This window comes from Odocoileus virginianus, chromosome 27, assembly GCF_023699985.2.
Source record: "Odocoileus virginianus isolate 20LAN1187 ecotype Illinois chromosome 27, Ovbor_1.2, whole genome shotgun sequence".
NCBI classification, from domain to species: domain Eukaryota; kingdom Metazoa; phylum Chordata; class Mammalia; order Artiodactyla; family Cervidae; genus Odocoileus; species Odocoileus virginianus.
In genome coordinates this window covers 37,998,900-38,016,541 of record NC_069700.1, presented here as the reverse complement: position 1 = coordinate 38,016,541, position 17,642 = coordinate 37,998,900, and the positions used below count along the sequence as shown (strand labels likewise).

The 17,642-nt window shown below is 39.8% G+C and overlaps 1 protein-coding gene across 1 annotated transcript in view; it reads right to left on the bottom strand.

Moving 5' to 3' along the window:
- The window catches only part of HCRTR2 (hypocretin receptor 2), a 133,868-nt gene extending 127,729 nt beyond the window's left edge, over nt 1–6,139 (bottom strand). Inside the window, exon 1 of the mRNA XM_020878257.2 lies at nt 5,572–6,139. Coding sequence (XP_020733916.1) covers nt 5,572–5,794 — 223 coding nt within the window. The 5' untranslated portion in view covers nt 5,795–6,139. The remainder of the gene's footprint in view (nt 1–5,571) is intronic.
- Between the last annotated feature and the right edge of the window lie 11,503 nt (nt 6,140–17,642).

The window sequence follows — 17,642 nt, the reverse complement described above, 5'->3', positions numbered from 1 at the left end:
TTTCAATTATCAGTAGCACATGTTATCTCATTACTGTCTGCCCATGATAAATGCTGCTGTTATCTATGAGACAGTCATTTAAACAGTTATCACTGAGATTCTGTTCAAGTCAAAAACATGATTTATTTTACCCGGTAAAATTAAATGGCTATGATATTAGGGAAAATGTGAGGGTATCAGTTTAATTCTTCTTCAGGTAAGCATGCTTTGCATTCTGTAACTAAAGTCAAGTTTAAAGGTTAGTGGCTAATCTTACCTGTTATGGTCACTATTCATGACTTCTGTTGGGTCTCAGCGGAGATGAGTAATATATTATGTCTAACCTCTTTCTGCTTCCTGTGTAAGAAAAGATGGGTTCTAAAAGACCCACAGAGCTGAGATGGGCTTTAGGATAAGCAGAAAAGAAAGGTCTTAGATTTAGGAACAACAGAAACTTGCAACTTTTAAACTTTGCCATTGCATTGGCTAGGGCATACGATTAGCAGCTTTACAGGAAGCAATCCTATTACATGTATTCTTTCCATTCCACCTACCCAGTTTAGTTTAACTCTTATTGGATACATTTCTTAATGGGCAGTGTGCTTTAAGTCAACATATTATGTGTGTGCATGCTATTTAAAACAATACAGATAGACCAGCCAACTAATACTTCAAAAACTCTGAGTGAATGGAACCTAATGCATACAAATGTAAACCAAGAGAAACTTATTGTGATGGTTACGAATGACTTTCACACAGAAGTGGGAAGGCAGTGTTAAACAGTATGATGCAATAAACATCTGATGGGGGGGTGAGTGGGTGGGGCAGGGTGGCTATGCCAATGCCATGTTACTAACAGCTTCTAGGAAAACACTCAATTGAGGAAAACACCAGCATAGAGGCCATGAAGATTTGGCAAAACTACAGACTGGTCATGGAGGCAGGGGATGACTACTAACCACACCAGGGAGAGAGTTCTAGTAAGAATGAAGAGATTGAAATTGGCATTTAGTGTATACTCTGTCCAGAAAAAAATATATGTGTGTAATCCTCTATATATCTATATGTAGGATATTCATATATCCTCACAGAATTTCTGCAAGGCAGGAATTATTTTTTATTTTGCTTTTATTTTTATAAGCATAATTTATTCAAATATAGTTGATTTACAATGCTGTGTTAATTTCTGCTATACAGCAAAGTGATTAAGTTATAGGTATCAATACATTGTTTTTCATAACATAAGCTTTTCCATTATAGTTTATCATAGGATACAGTAGCACTTTGTTGTTTATCCATCTACATACAATAGTTTGCATCCGCTAAACCCAAACTCCTAGTCCATCCTTCCCTCAAACCCTCTCCCTCTTGGCAACCATAAGTCTGCTCTCTATGTCTGAGTCAAGTCAGTAATTATAAATCATGATTTTCAATTGGATAAAACAGACTTGGAGAGTTTGACAGTTTCACTAATGGCCACACAAGAAGTGAGATGCACAGCTGGACTGATGTCATTTATTGAATGTTCTCCTCATTTTTTATATGAAGATGACAACAGGGAAGACAAAAGCACTTCAGGTGGAAATCATATATTTGAATGCAGATGTAATAGAAGCAGAGAATTAATCATTTCCTTCAGATATTTAAAACCAGAACTGACTAGAACCCATCTCTCCATCCGGTTGTACTCAAGGAGTAGTAGGAATGATTAAAAAAATATGTACATATTCTCTTGAGTGTTCCCAAGTACCTTCTCCCCACAAACACAGGAATTTTAAAAACAAAGCATTGCTGTATGACCGATGCTGAAGCTAAAGCTCCAACACTTTGGCCACCTGATGCGAAGAGCCAACACAGTGGAAAAGACCCTGATGCGGGGAAAGATTGAAGGCAGGAGGAGAAGGGGACGACAGAGGATGAGATGGTTGGATGGCATCACCAACTCAGTGGGCATGAGCTTGAGCAAACTCTGGGAGATAGTGAAAGACAGGGAATCCTGGTGTGCTGCAGTCCACGGGGTCGCAAAGAGCCAGACAGGACTGAGCAACTGAACAACAACAAGCATTGCTCAAGATGTGCTGGTCAAATAATTGAATGCAGCTACTTGGCTAAAGTACAAGATATATTTAGGAATAGATTATATGTGACATAATTTTGAAGACAGTGGAAAAACACTACCTCCAAAAAGAAACTAAGAATCACCTTCCTTTCTAAGACTTATAATTCTATAATTAGACATGTGTATGTTTTTACTGGGCTTCCCAGGTGCTGCTAGTGGTAAAGAACCTGCATGCCTAGGTTGGAGACCCAAAAGATGTGGGTATGATCCCTGGGTTGGGAAGATCCCTTGGAGGAGGGCATGGCAACCCACCCTAGTATTCTTGCCTGGAGAATCTCATGGACAGAGGAGCCTGATGGGCTATGGTTCATAGGGTGCAAAGAGTTGGACACGACTGACGTGACTTTGCACACACACACACACGCATGTTTTTATTAGCATGTGTATAATCATGAAATTTCATGTAGACTAATTTTTCGCCTTATTTTGAATGACTTTTGTCAACATTTTCCCTAAGAAACTGCTTATTATCTTGGGAAAGAAGCTTCTGATGATGGAGAGGATATATAATGAGAGAGGTACCATGGAGAGCAGGAAAATAGGCGGTATGATAGTGATGTTGTCGTTCCGGTCACAAAAGGACACTGCAGGAGTAATGACTTCTAACTGATTACATTCTCTTTGTAAGTTCAACAAGGTTGAGGTTTTCCAAGTACTTTTCAGTTACATGAAAGTACAAGTGGTAAGTGGACCTGAAGGGTCAGGGATTACATCTGCTGCCTGGGCTGTGGTATTTCACCTTCATACCTAATGTTGCCTCTTTATCTTGAATGAATAATGTGACTTCTTGTCCTGCCACTCTCTGCATAAAATGACATATGATGGGGTGGAGGGGCAATCTAATCTGTTTTGCAAATTTGACACAGACTTCCAAGAGCAGGAAGCTGTCTGTGAGTAATGATGCTTCTCATTTGCTTAAATGTCAAACTTCAACCTCATCAACTTTCAGGGGATATATCAGTAAAGAATATGGGTTTCAGCTCAGCCAGAGAAGATTTCAGTGCCATCCAGTCCTGAAGAAAATAGCTGTCAGTTTTTTGAAAACAGAGTGGTTTCTGTATGTCTTTTTTGTTTGTTTATTTGTTTCAAGCTGAATAAAATTGGCTGTTTCGGCACTTAGGGTTGTGGACAGTGCTCTCTCCCTTGGTGTTACCAAACAAGCAGCCTACTGTAGAGGTATTTCCTAATTGAGAATAAAACACTCCTCGGACTAGCCAACACGCACTCCTAAACTATGCAATTAGGATACGAAGATAATGCATCACAGGTCTGTGCAGGCTAGAGTAACCTAAGAGCAAAAAGGAGCAAATTTTAGCACAGAGGTTAAGCCTGAAAGAAAAATAGTTGTGATTTGTAGCCATTCTGCAAAACGTCAAAATTGTACTGCAGTGCAATAAAGTTCCTCTCCGGGTGGGTTTCTGTTGGAGAGAATGACAGAACAATTAACCCTTCATGGTAATTTATTAATACTGGACCTAGATGCAGAGAACAGGAAATGCATTCAATAGGCTTGCAGACACCAGGGGCAAAGAGTTCATTCTCTACACGCTTTCTAAATCTACAGTGGAATGACAGTGGCGAATTCTGGACCGAGGTCAGAAGAAATGGACCCAAATCTGAATCAAGTTCCTTAAAAACTCATTTCATTTCTCTAATTCTTGCTTCTTCTGTCAAATGTAGGTTACTCTTAGGTTTAAGTGAGAGCATATGGAGAGCATATATGAAGGTGTCTGGCACACAGTAGGTACTCAACAGATGTTCAATTTTGATTATTCATTTATCATTAAGTATTAGCATAATGCAGTAAAATGTTGCTCTGCTAGTAGCCACATATACTAATTGTTGTAGTTTTAAGGATAGACAATAAGGGAAACAAGAAAAGCATAGCATTATGATTAACAGATTTATCCTTACAACAGATAGCCCTAATAATGTGTATTTCCACCTCCATCCACCTAACTTACATACTCAAAAGATTTCCTTTATGTTTGCCTTTTAAAACAGCAGCAAAATTAAAACAGGCTGAAAGAACATGTAGACAGGGCCAACTGAAGTTTTCAGAGGGTTCTTATATTTCTTATCAAATAATAATCTACCTGCTCTGAGGAATGCCTTTCAGTCACCTATCAGCTACTCTGCCCCTGAATAGGTGAGGGAAGACAGTGGACGCTTCTTACCAGTCTGACACTCTTGGGGAGAGAAGGTTAAAACCAAGCTGGTGCTGAGAGCTGAGTAAGTCTCTTATCAGCCTCCATTGCAGTTACAAAGTCTGTGTTTTGGACTTCAGTGCCTCCCAGCCTATTCCACCTCACTCACCCTCTCCGCCTTTTTGTAATCAAGAGCATCTTCTCCTAGCCTGTCTTCTCTCTTGTCATTTTCCACAGAGATTCCCTCCACACTGCCCTCTGCACTTAAACGCCTCCCACTCTCTCTCCATTCATCAAGGTAGACGCTCCTTCCATTCACAATTCATGTGCAGTCCACCCTCCCTTCCAAAGCTGCTTTTTTAAAAAAGTCCGTTTCCAGCTGCCCTAATAAACTCCATCACCACAGCCACCATCTCGCCACTGCACTCCCCGCCAACCCTCAGAAATTGTGCAGAGGTGTAAAGTGGGCGAAGAAATGTCTGTTTACATACAAACCCAGACAGAGAGGAACAGTGAGGACCTAGCACTAAGCGTGGTCTCAGCTTTGGTGGGGCGGGCGGGTGGAAAAATCAGTAGCAAATATTTCCCGAGCCTGGAAACGGAGCATGCTCTGGAAAATACATGCGTACCGTAGATAAATGAATGAATGGATGGGGTTGATGGATGGATGAATGATCCTGATCGCCCTGGTACTTTTCTCAGAGGCCCCTCCTCCCTCCTGCTCGCTCCCAGCGGCACGGGTCCCTTTTAATTCAGCTTCTGTGCTTGAGCACACCTCCCTGCTTTGCCTGCGTCCCCACTCCCTGCCCTTTCGTTACCACCTTTAGACAGAGCCTCAACCCTCTCTCTCGCCAAAGGACGCTGTACCGGGCTCGCAAATCTTTCATGACTCCCCCAGCCCAGGAGAGCTTTTCCCTTAGGGACACAGCTTCGCATCCTACCAGACTGACCCCCCCCCCCCACCCCCAGGACCCCCCAAACACCGGGCCACGGCCACGTGACACAAAATGATGACTGATTGCTCCCACTCCGGCTCATCCACCTGGACAGCCCTGCCGCTCTTCTGGCGCTGGGAACCCAGGTGATCGCAAAGGCAGCGCGGCTCCCCGCGCCTCCCTGCAGAAATAAAGGATCACCATTCCAGGGCTCGGTTCTGGCTCCTAAAACCCCAAAACTTCTGTTGAAAAAATAAATAAATAAATAACCCCACCCCGAGAGCAGCGACCTCTTTGTGTGCATGGCATGCCTGGGGGGAGGAGGGGTATTGACAGCCCCGCGCACTCGGACGTGGCGGCCCCCGCGGGGGCTGCCCGGGGCGACACTCACCCAGGACGTTCCCAATAAGCGCCACCACGAACACGATGATGTAGCCGGCGATCAGGACCCACTCGTATTCTTTGGGGTGGAGGTACTCCCTCCACAGGTACCGTAGGAATTCCTCGTCGTCATAGTCGGTGGGGTTTAAAAAGGGCTCTTGAGTTTCGTTCAGCTCCGGAGCAGATGACCAGTTGCGACAAGGTGGGGAGTCCTCCAGTTTGGTGCCGGACATACCTGGCTCCAGCCCGGGTCCACTCAGTGCTGCAAGCGGCTCGGCCCCTGCCCCATGGGCGCCGCGCTCTGAGGCGGGAGGAGGCGCGGACCGGCTGCCAGGGGATCCGGAGCAGAAAATGACGTGAAAAGTTACGGAGCCAATGCCTCGGAGTCTCGCGCCCACCGGGCACCCCGTGCGGCGGCGCTGGGGCTGTCTTTGCAGGAGATGCTGCACCAGGAGGCAGCGAGGCTGAGCATCCAGGGACCAGCCGGAGGCTGCTGCAGGGACACCGGGAGGGGACGCTCCCTGGGCTCCGGCTCAACGACTCCTGGTTCCAGCGCGGAGTCCGCAGCCCACAGCCTCCTCCCGCGCCCTGGGGAGCTAGGACTAAAGTAGGGGGAAAAAAAATGATGTCAGCCTGTGTCTCCGTGGGTTCCATCTCCCTCTTTTCTACTTTCCCCACCAGCCACCCCCCCCCCCCAACCCCGCCCCACGCCCTGCATGTCTCAAGTGTAGATCTCCGGACATGAAGCCTGGCAACAGAGAGTTAACATAGGATGTGCCTATGTTTTTCTCTGGGACACTTAAATAGAAAGGGATGAGGGGCAGTCACTGTGTTCCTCAAGTTGGGGGCTGCAAAAGTCATTTCAGGCAACATTTGCTTGGCTCTGCCAACCTAGCACTTGCTGCATCTTTGAGGTATCTGCTCCTCTCCTCCTCCCTGCTCCTCAAACGATTTGGAGATCATTTTTGAATTGAAGGATATTCGTATATAACTGGAATTGGTCTTTGCAACAGCAAGTGTCTTGTGAAATATAGCAGCAAATCCTTGAAGGACATTAACCCACAACATTAAAGGGATTCTCAGTAGGACGTGGGTTTCCCTAGTGGCTTAGCGGTAGAGTATCCACCTGCCAAAGCAGGAGACGTGGTTCAACCCCTGGGTCATGAAGATCCCCTGAAGAAGGAAATGGCAACCCACTCCAGGCGTATTCTTGGCTGGGAAACCCCATGGACAGAGGAGCCTGGTGGGCTATGACGTTGTGACTAAACAACAGCAGACAGCTGTGGGATGGCATGGTGCACAGGCTGCTGAGAGCTCTCTGGGGAACCCCACACCTGGCTGCTCTTTCTTCTCATTGGCTCAGGACTGGTGTCACCTGCCACTGTCTCATGGGTTGATTTTGTCTCTAAGAGTAGCACTTGGGGATTTGTCAGAGCTTGAGTTCATGATCCTTTCACTTTCAATAATCATGATAGGAGTATTGCATTGGATTGATTACAATGCAGGACTTGGGTAGGACCTTGGAATCATCTAGCCTGAACTTCAGTTTAATATTAAAAGCCTTCTGATAATATTGTTTATGTGTCTCCACCTAGTTTGTGGAGATGTGACCACCACAATTTACTACCTCCACCATCATATGACTGCTCTAAAGCTTAGAAAACTCTTCCTTACATTAAAATAAGGTCTTAAACAGCATTTGTCTTTCTCAGTTTTTCACTCCTAATTCCTAGTTTGCATCTTATTGCATCTTTACTTGCAATGTATCTTCCACATGACAATCCTTCACATACCCAAAATAAGCATCACAATTCCCACCATCCTCTTCCACGCTTCCTTTGTTCACTATTTCCACAATTATTCTCATTGTTTTCCAAGTGACACTATCTCCACAAGCTACCTTGGCCTGGTCTTTGGACAATTGTCAATGTCTTACAGAGTAAGCAGCTAGAAGGAAATGCAATAATCTGTTTTGCCAGTACAAAATCTAAACTATTCTTTGGATGCAACCAATGTTTGGAACCAATTCTTTCAAAAGTCATAAGACACTGTTAATTTATGTCTAGTGTTTAGTTAAGATCCCTATCCCACCTCCAATCATAACTCTTCATATATGTTCCATACTTTACAGTTTACAAAATTCTTTAACGCACATAAATGTAAAACTGCCTGAGAGGCTGGCTATTGTTAGCCCAGTTTTACATGGGAGAAACCTGTTCCTGGAGAAATTAAGTGATTTATGAAATGTCGACTAAGGTGTCAGTGACAAAACTGTCTTCTGATCCCAGCCTGATGCTTTTATTATTCAATGGGTGTCATGTTTCACAAGATATACTATTGTGGTCTTTTTCCAATCTGCACTAGTCAAATTTATTTTTAAGAGAAATGAATAGATAGGTATTTTTTTGGACAAATATTTACTTGGTGCTTTCATTTCAATCAGTGACCCAAGTTGAACAAGGTTTATGCTTTTATGTATTAATAAATACTTAAGAAATAAATAATATTTGAGCAAATACTCAAGAAATAAATAAATACTAGTAACTACTTAAGGTAATTATGAGGAAGGATAAGTGCCATGATGAAAATCAAACTGATGAAGTGAGTAGAGAATTTCAAAGTCCAGTTTAGGAATAGATGGTTGAAAAGACCTGGGTGAAGAGGTGACATGTCACCTTTACCCAAATGGTAAAGGCATAAATTAATTTAATTTTGTTAATTTAAGGCTTTACAAAATCTTCTTGAATGCTGATGTCATCAGTAAATTTGACAAGCAGGCCTTCTGTGGCTTCATTCATGGTTACTGATATAAATCTGCTAACAAGATCATGTAGTATAATGTGTTCCTTTGTTTTAATGATATCTATATTTCCCACTTCCCTGTATTAATCTTTTCAAAATGGGAAAAGTTGCTGTAACTTTAGTTTCAACCTTTATTCATTAACTTCTGCAAATTCCTTGCCATTGACAGTCCATAAGTATGGACATCATGCGTTATTCCATTGTACTAAGTGCCATTAGCTTTCACCTTGTGGCACTTTAACCTGTCCACACTTCCATCTGCCCTTTTTAAATCTTCTACCTGCACTTAACCATCACTCTTTACTAAAAGTGTCAGTAAGGAGAAATGAGAATGTCTTTAAGATTTTGTTCTGATGCCTGTTTTATGATATGATGAGCCTGGATTTATCTTGGTCCTGTAAGGATTCCATTTCTGGAAACCTGCTGTTTAGGGTTTATCAAGTGATTTATTTTAAATATGCAATACTCCAATGTCATGCAAAAATTCACTAAAATATTCAAAGTATCATGTGTTTTATCTTTTTACAAGCACATTAAAGATGCTGAAGATTGCAATACTCATTTTGATATGACCTCCTTCATTAGATCTCTGGATACCTTTTAGGATATTTGAAAAGAATTTTTTGTTCTGTTGATATTATTTTCTTCAATTCCAAATCTTTCTGCTGGGTATAGGGAGGAGTCAGGCCAATATCACAAGACAGTAAAGAAAGTTCCAAGTTTGCCGTGATGACCTTTTCAGGCTGTTACAAGAATTAAATAAATTGATAATTTTAGAACATTGTCTGGTATATAGAAAATGATCTGAAAAATGTATGCTGAATAAAATTTTAAACTGTATGATCTCATGATGTAAATATTCTTTGTTATTACTCTAAGTGTTAATACATTTCCTTAAAAAATGTAGATCACAATAATCTGAGTAATCCTGTTTAACAACCCAGCTTAATTTTTTCTCACTTTTATTTAGCTTTGCTACTAGCCTGAATATATTAAAAATGAGAAAGTAAAGGAAAATAAATCTCTAAATCAGATTTTTTGGTTCTTTCAGTGTTTGTAGCTATGTTGCTCAGAGATCTCAGATTGTATAGGCTGTCCCAGATCTTCCATACTTTTTGCAGCCCTAAAATGACATTATGGATCCATTTCAATAAATGCTTTTGAGTATCTGTATGTGCCAAGGAGCACATCACTAAGAGCTAGGACATAATGATCAATAAGGCATAGTCCAGCCTCAATGATCTCATAGTCCAATGGTGAATTAGAAGCGTTGTAATTATAGGATCACTCTGTGAGAGTGTCATGAGTACATGAAAGAACACCTAATTTCGCTTGGAGAGAACTGAATGGATGGTCCCCCACAGGGAAAGTCACTCTTGAGCTGACCCCTTGGAGAGAAGGAGAAGGTGTCTGAGTGGTTAAGGACAGGAAGTGTTCATACAGAGCAAACAGCCAAGCTTGGAGACTTGGGGAAACATGGAATGTGGGGGCAAAACCAGGCAAGGTGAGCAAGCTCAGGCCTGCCTTGGCGCTGACGTGGAGGCTGGGCTGGAGAAGGGAGGGTCTGAAGGTGAGGGCTGGTGGGAGGAAGCTTCATCCTGCTTTCAAAAGGAAGGCAGCAGTTGTGGGGAGTGTGGAGAGGTGAGTATTATTTTAAAATTTAACTGCCCAAATAGGCATCATCCAGATGTAAGCATCTTTCTTTAGTACTGCCTTGAGGAAGGCTGACTACATGATAAAGGTATGTTTGAAGTTTATGTCTCTGTTGCTCTGTGTATTTTAAATATTAAACTAAAGAAAGGAACAGAGAGGTGTTCCACCACTGACTTCTCAGTATTTGAAAGCAAGTTGCTTTCCTTCCTTTGTTTCTGTCAGAGTGAAAATTTTTATTTTATCTCAAGAAATAAAAATTCATTATTTCAAGTTGGAGCATTCTTAGTAGTCAGTGTATTGAGCTGACAGATTCTGGAAGTAAATTTCCTTAGGTTTACAGGATGTTATCTGATATCTCTAGGCTTTAAACACCGTGGCCTTGAGCTAGAGCTTTCTGGAAAATTCCTTGAATCACAGGGAGTCTAGAAATACATTTTCAGATAAAAACAATGAAAAGGGCTTCTGATGATGTAATATTATTCGGAGTAACTCTTTAAAAAGAGTTAATTTGTATTATTTTTACACTAAAAAAAAAGTCTTTATTGAATTTGTTACAAATCCAGTCCCATCACTTCTCAGCAAATAGAAAGGGTAAAAGTGGAAACATGGACAGATTTTATTTCCTTAGGCTCCAAAAATCACTGCAGATGGGGACAGCAGCCATGAAATTCAGAGATACTTGCACCTTGGAAAGAAAGCTATGACAAATCTATACAGCATATTAAAAAGCAGAGACATCACTTTGCCAAGAAAGTTCTGTACAGTCAAAGCTATGATTTGCCCAGTAGTCACGTATGGATGTGAGTGTCGTACCATAAAGAATGTTGAGAGCCAAAGAATTGATGCTTCTGACCTGTGATGCTGGAGAAGACTTTTGAGAGTCCCTTGGACATCAAGGAGATCAAACCAGTCAATCCTAAAGGAAACCAACACTGAATGTTCATTGGAAGGATTGATGTTGATGCTGAAGCGCCAATACTTTGGTCACCTGATGGAAAGAGCTGACTTGTTAAAAGGAAAGGTTGAGGGCAGGAGGAAAAGGGGGTAACAGAGGATGAGATGGTTGTATGTCATCACCAACTCAATGGACATGAGTGTGAGCAAGCTCTGGGAGTCAGTGAAGGACAGGGAAGCCTGGCCTGCTGCAGTCTATGGGGTTGCGAAGAGCTGGACACGACTTGGTGCCTGAAGAACAAAAAGAAAATGGTAATTCTCTTCTTAGTTTTTTAAGGACCTTCCATACTGCTCTTCATAGTGGCTGTATCACTTCACCTTCCCACCAGGAGCCTGCTTTATCACACAAGGAGCTCAGCTTAGTGCTCTCTGATGGCCTAGATGAGTGGGATGGGAGAGGTGGGAGGGAGGTCGCATGGGACAGGATATATGTATACGTATAGCTGGTTCATCTTGTTGTATAGAAGAAAAAAAATACAATATTGTAAAGCAGTTATACTCCAATACAAAGGTACAGACTGCAACTTTTGGAGTGCTTGCCCATTCTAGGCAAGCACTTTTATGAGCACCCTTTTATGAGAAGAGTCGGTTACCTGCAAGTACTCTGAAGATTGTCTAACCAAGAAAGAGACTGCCAGTGCAGTGCCTACCTTTCTAAAGTGTACAACTCAGGGCCTTTTTTTATCAATAATATGCTTCTTATTTTGTTCAACCATCACCATTACCTAACTCCAGAATGAGTCCATCACCCCAAAGAGAAACCCCATAACCTCTCATTCACCAATCTTCCTGAATGCTGGCAACTGGATTTAACTATTCTGAAAATTTCCTAGGAAAGAGGTCACAGAATATGTGGGCTTTTGTTTCTGCCTTGTTTCATTTAGCATAATAGTTTCAAGGTTCATCCATATTGTAGCATATATCAGTATTTTTAATAGCTGAACAATAATCTATTCATTGTATGGATATATCACATTTTATTTATTCATTCAGCAGTTGATTTTCCCCCCACTTTTTGGCTGTTGTAATTCTGTTATGAAACCCACATACAAGTTTTTGTGTTAACTTCTGCTTTCAGTTCTCTGAGATATATACCTAGGAGTAGAATTACTGTTTTGCAAGGTAATTATATATTTAACTTTTTGAGGAATTACCAGGCTGTTTTCCAAAGTGGTTATACTCTTCTACATTACCACTAGCAATGTGTAAGTTTACTAATTACTTCACATCCTTAGCAATACTTGCCTTTTCCCACACTTTAGAAAAAGAGTTTTTAACTGTCCTGATGGGTGTTAGGTGGTATCTCATTGTGAGTTTGATTTCTATTCCCCTAATGATTGAGAGCATTCCTTCATGTTCTTGTTGGCCATCTGTGTATCTTCTTTGGAAAAAATATCTATTTGAATTATTTGCCTATCTAAAAAATTGTATTTTTATTATTATAAGCATTTTAAAAGTATATTCTGGTTACTAGACCCTTATCAGAAACTTGATTTGCAAATATTTGTTTCCTATTCTGTGGGTTGTACGTTAATATTCTTGATAGTGTCCTTTGATGCAAAATGTCTTTAATTTTGATGAAGTCATTTTTATTCATGTTTTCTTCTGTTATTTTACTTTTGGTATCATACTGTCTAATCGAAGGTCCTAAAGATTTATGCCTATGTTTCCTATGGAGATTTTTATTGTTTGAGGGCATACATCTAGGTCTTTGATTTATCCGAGTTAATGTTCACATATGGCATAAGAAAAGGGTCCAAATTAATTTTTTTTTCATCTTTTTTCTACATATAGATATCCAATTGTCCCAGCACCACTTATTTAAAAAAACTCTTTTTTTACACATTAAACACTTTTGTCACCCTTCTCGAAAATCAATTAGCCATGGACATATATGGGCTCATTTTTAGCCTTTCAATTATATTGCATTGATCTGTATGTCTATCCTTTTACCAATACAGCAATGTTTTAAATCTTATAGCTTCATAGTGTGTTTCAAAATAGAGAAATGTGAGTCCATCGATTTTTACCTTCCTTTTCAAGATTATTTTGGCTATTCAAGGTTGCTTGCAGTTCCATATGAATTTTAGGATCAACTTGTCCATGTCTGAAAAAAAAATTGGATTTTTATAGAGATTCTGTTGAATTTGGATTTGTAGGATAATTTAAAGAATAGTGCCATCTTAATAGTGTTAAGTCCTCCAATAAACACAGATTATCTCTTATTTAGGCCTTTTAAAATTATTTTCAACAATGGTTTATATTTTTCAGTCATTACAACTTGCACATCCTTGGTTAAATTTATTCCTAATCATTTTATTCCTACTAATGTTGTTGTAAATGGACTTGCTTTTTCAATTCCATTTCCAGATTGCTCGTTGATAGTGCACACAAATACAACAGATTTTTGCATATTGATTTTATATCCTGTAACTTTGAAGGACTCATCATGAACTCTAGTAATTTTATGTGTGTAAAATCTTTGGAGTTTTTTATGTATAAGATGATGTCATCTGCCAAAAATAGTTTTACCTCTTCCTTTCCAATCTGGATGTATTTTGCTTTGTTTTCATGTCTAATGAGCAAGTAACTGCTACACAGTGTTGACAAGAATAGGTGAAAGTGGACCTCTTAGTCTTTTTCCTGGTCTTAAAGGAAAGCTTTCAGTCTTCCAACACTACCTGTGGGTTTTCATAGATGCTCTCCGTGAAACTGAGGAAGTTCCCTTCTGTCCTTTGCTTGTTGGGTATTTTTCTCATGAAAATATATTGGACTTGATTGACTTTTTCTACATCTCTTGAGATGATCATATGTGGAATTTTTTGCTTATACAACTATTGCTATAGTCTATTACAGCCATTAAGCTGAACCGATCTTATATTCCTGGGCTGAATCTCACTTGTTCATGCTATGTCCTCCATAGCTCATGAATTCTGTTTGCTAATATTTTGTTGAGGATTTTTGCATCTGTATTGGGCTTCCCTAGTGGCTCAGTGGGAAAGAATCTGACTGCCAATGCAGGAGACCTAGGTTCAAGTCCTGGGTTGGGAAGATCCCTTGGAGAAGGAAATGGCAACCCACTCCAGTATTCTTGCCTGGAAAATTCCATGTAGAGAGGAGCCTGGTGGGCTACAGTCCATGGGATCACAAAGAGTCAAACATGGTTCAGTGACTGAGCATGCACACACCTGAATTAAATGAGTTATATTTATATATTTATGTTGTCTCACAGTTTTCTTTCTTATGGTTTCTTTGTCTGGCTTTGATATCAGAATACTACCAGCCTCATAGAAGGACTCTGGTTTTGATTTTAGTTTTATTATTCAGTATGATTGAACTTGAGGCAATGTCTCAATAACTTAAAGATTTGGATTCCTCATTTCTAGACTAATAATAATTTTATATATACAAATTATTGTGAAGGCTAAATGAGATTATTATGTGTGCTTTATAAACTGTCACTCACAGTATTTATATCACAAGTGTTGGCATTGGTAGGTGTTAAGAATAAAACAACAATCTTGGTTGGGTAGAAATAGAAACATATTCAGTCCAGTTTAGTTCAGTCCCTCGGTCATGTCCGACTCTTTGTGACCCCATGAACTGCAGCATGCCAGACTTCCCTGTCCATCACCAACTCCCAGAGCTTTCTCAAACTCATGGGCATCAGGCCAGTGATGCCATCCAATCATCTCATCCTCTGTCATTCCCTTCTCCTGCCTTCAATTTTTCCCAGCATCAGGGTCTTTTCCAACGAGTCAGTTCTTCTCATCAGGTGGCCAAAGTATTGGAGCTTCAGCTTCAGCATCAGTCCTTCCAATGAGTATTCAGGACTGATTTCATTTAGGGTTGACTGGTTTGATCTCCTTGCAGTCCAAGGGACTCTCAAGAATCTTCTCAAACACCACAGTTCAAAAGGATCAATTCTTCAGCTCAACTTTCTTTATGGTTCAACTCTCACATCCATACCTGACTACTGAAAAAAACATAGCTTTGACTAGATCAATCTTAGTTGGCAAAGTAATGTCTTTTTAATATGCTGTCTAGGTTGGTCATAGCTTTTCTTCCAAGGAGCAAGCATCTTTTAATTTCATGGCTGTAGTCACCATCTGCAGTGATTTTGGAGTCCAAGTAAATAAAAGCTCTCACTGTTTCCATCATTTCTCCATCTATTTGCCATGAAGTCATGGGACTGGATGCCATGATCTTAGTTCTCTGAATGTTGAGTTTTAAGCAAACTTTTTCACTCTCCTCTTTCTCAGTTTTCTGCCATAAGGGTGGTGTCATTTGTTTATCTTAGGTTATTGACATTTCTCTTGGCAATCTTGATTCCAGTTTGTGCTTCATCCAGCCTGTGAAATAATAATGTGTGTTTATTGTCATTAAATAATAACACATTATTATTTCACATGATGTACTCTGCATATAAGTTAAATAAGCAGGGTGACAATATACAGCCTTGAAGTACTTCTTGCACAATTTGGAACCAGTCTGTTGTTCTTCATCTGATTCTAATTGCTGCTTCTTGACCTGCATACAGATTTCTCAGGAGGCAGTTAAGGTGTTCTGGTATTTCCATCTCTTTAAGAATTTTCCACCGTTTGTGTGATCCACTCAGTCAAAGGCTTTGGCATAGTCAACAAAGCAGAAATGGATGTTTTTTTCTGGAACTCTCTTGCTTTTTCAATGATCCAACAGATGTTGTCAATTTGATCTCTGGTTCCTCTGCCTTTTCTAAATCCAGCTTGAACATATGGAAGTTCACGGTTCACATACTGTTGAAGCCTGGCTTGGAGAATTTTGAGAAATATCTGAACCTTTAACTAAAATTGTGTGTGCATGCTGTGCTTAGTAGCTTCAGTCATGTCTGACTCTTTGCGATCTTATAGTCTGTCACCTGCCAGGTTCCTCTGTCCTTGGAATTTTCCTGCAAGAATCCTGGAGTGGGTTGCAAGCCCTACTCCAGGGGATCTTCCCAACCCAGAGATCGAACATGTGTCTCTTGTGTCCCCTGCATCGCAGGTGGATTCTTTACTGCTTAGACACTGGGGAAGCTCCCTGACTAAAATTACTATACTTTGTCACTCTTGGATGTAATTACAGCTTGTATAAAATGAGTCACCATCATTCTAGCTGTATTGAAATAGCTACATTAATAATAGTCATAATATAACTATAATCATATAACAATAAAATATGTTATCACTACTGTATATGCATTGAGTGCACATTGCCCCAAGCATTTGACATGAATTGATTTATTTCATCCTCACAATGCCATGATGAAGGTACTGTTACCTTTCTTCATATTTTAAGTCAGAATTATACCTGAGGTTTGGATAAATTGTTGTGTCACATAGCTCAGAAGTTACAGATAATCAGTAAAATTTGTGACATAGTAATATTTGTTATCTGAGTTATTTGAGTCATTTTTCATTCTCATTCAAGATTTGTTCTCACATTTTTCTAAATAATATTAAACAATTTTACTCAAATATTTTTTCAAAACTATATATTAATACATTTCTGAAGTAGACAATGGATTTAAATAAAATAAGAATGACTCAGTCTAATTCTTTCTATCACCTTTACAAACTTTTTTCTCTAATGCTGGAATAAATTAACATGCCTATTGAAAACATCTAACCACAACTCTCGCATATCTCTGCAATGAATAGCTTTTAGTCCTTGGCAATTCAGACAAGTGTTTTCTGAAATAAAACACTACACATTTATAGAAAACATTGAATGGTTGAATATCTTCTAAAGACAACAAGATAGCTATTATCTTATTTTTTTAGATGTCTAGTAATGATGTGAATTGGGTTTGATTTAAACTTCCTTGATTGGTTTTTGTGCTAACACATAAAATTATATTTAAATGAAAAATTTGGCAATTGTAATTTGTAAAGAGGCTTAGAGTTCTAAAATATTTTTATCCATTGACTCAGTTTGTTATTTCACACAAAAAGTAGGGGAAAGTCTTTGAAATTTAGTGGAAGAAAATCAGAAGCAACCAAACAAATGAAATCATTATAACCTGGAAGTAAAATCATGGATTGATTTAATAGGTTTAAACATAGCATTGAATCAATAATTTAACATAGTGCCAGGAAAATGAGAGAGAGTTGATAATATGTCTTGGGGGTGCATCCTGGACACTAAGGCTGATCTGAGGGAGTCATCAAGACAAGTCATCCCCCTTGGTTCCTCTAACAAAGACAGGGTCTTTTGTACCATCTTTTTTAAGAAAGAAAAGAGCCCAGATAAGAGACAAATGGAGAAATATACCGTGTTCATGGATTGGAAGAATCAATATTGTCAAAATGGCTATACTACCCAAAGCAATCTATAGATTCAATGCAATCCCTATCAAACTACCAACGGTATTTTTCACAGAACTAGAACAAATAATTTCACAATTTGTATGGAAATACAAAAAACCTCGAATAGCCAAAGCAATCCTGAGAAAGAAGAATGGAACTGGAGGAATCAATCTGCCTGACTTCAGACTATACTACAAAGCCACAGTCATCAAGACAGTATGGTACTGGCACAAAGACAGAAATATAGATCAATGGAACAGAATAGAAAGCCCAGAGATAAATCCACGAACCTATGGTCACCTTATCTTCGACAAAGGAGGCAAGGATATACAGTGGAAAAAAGACT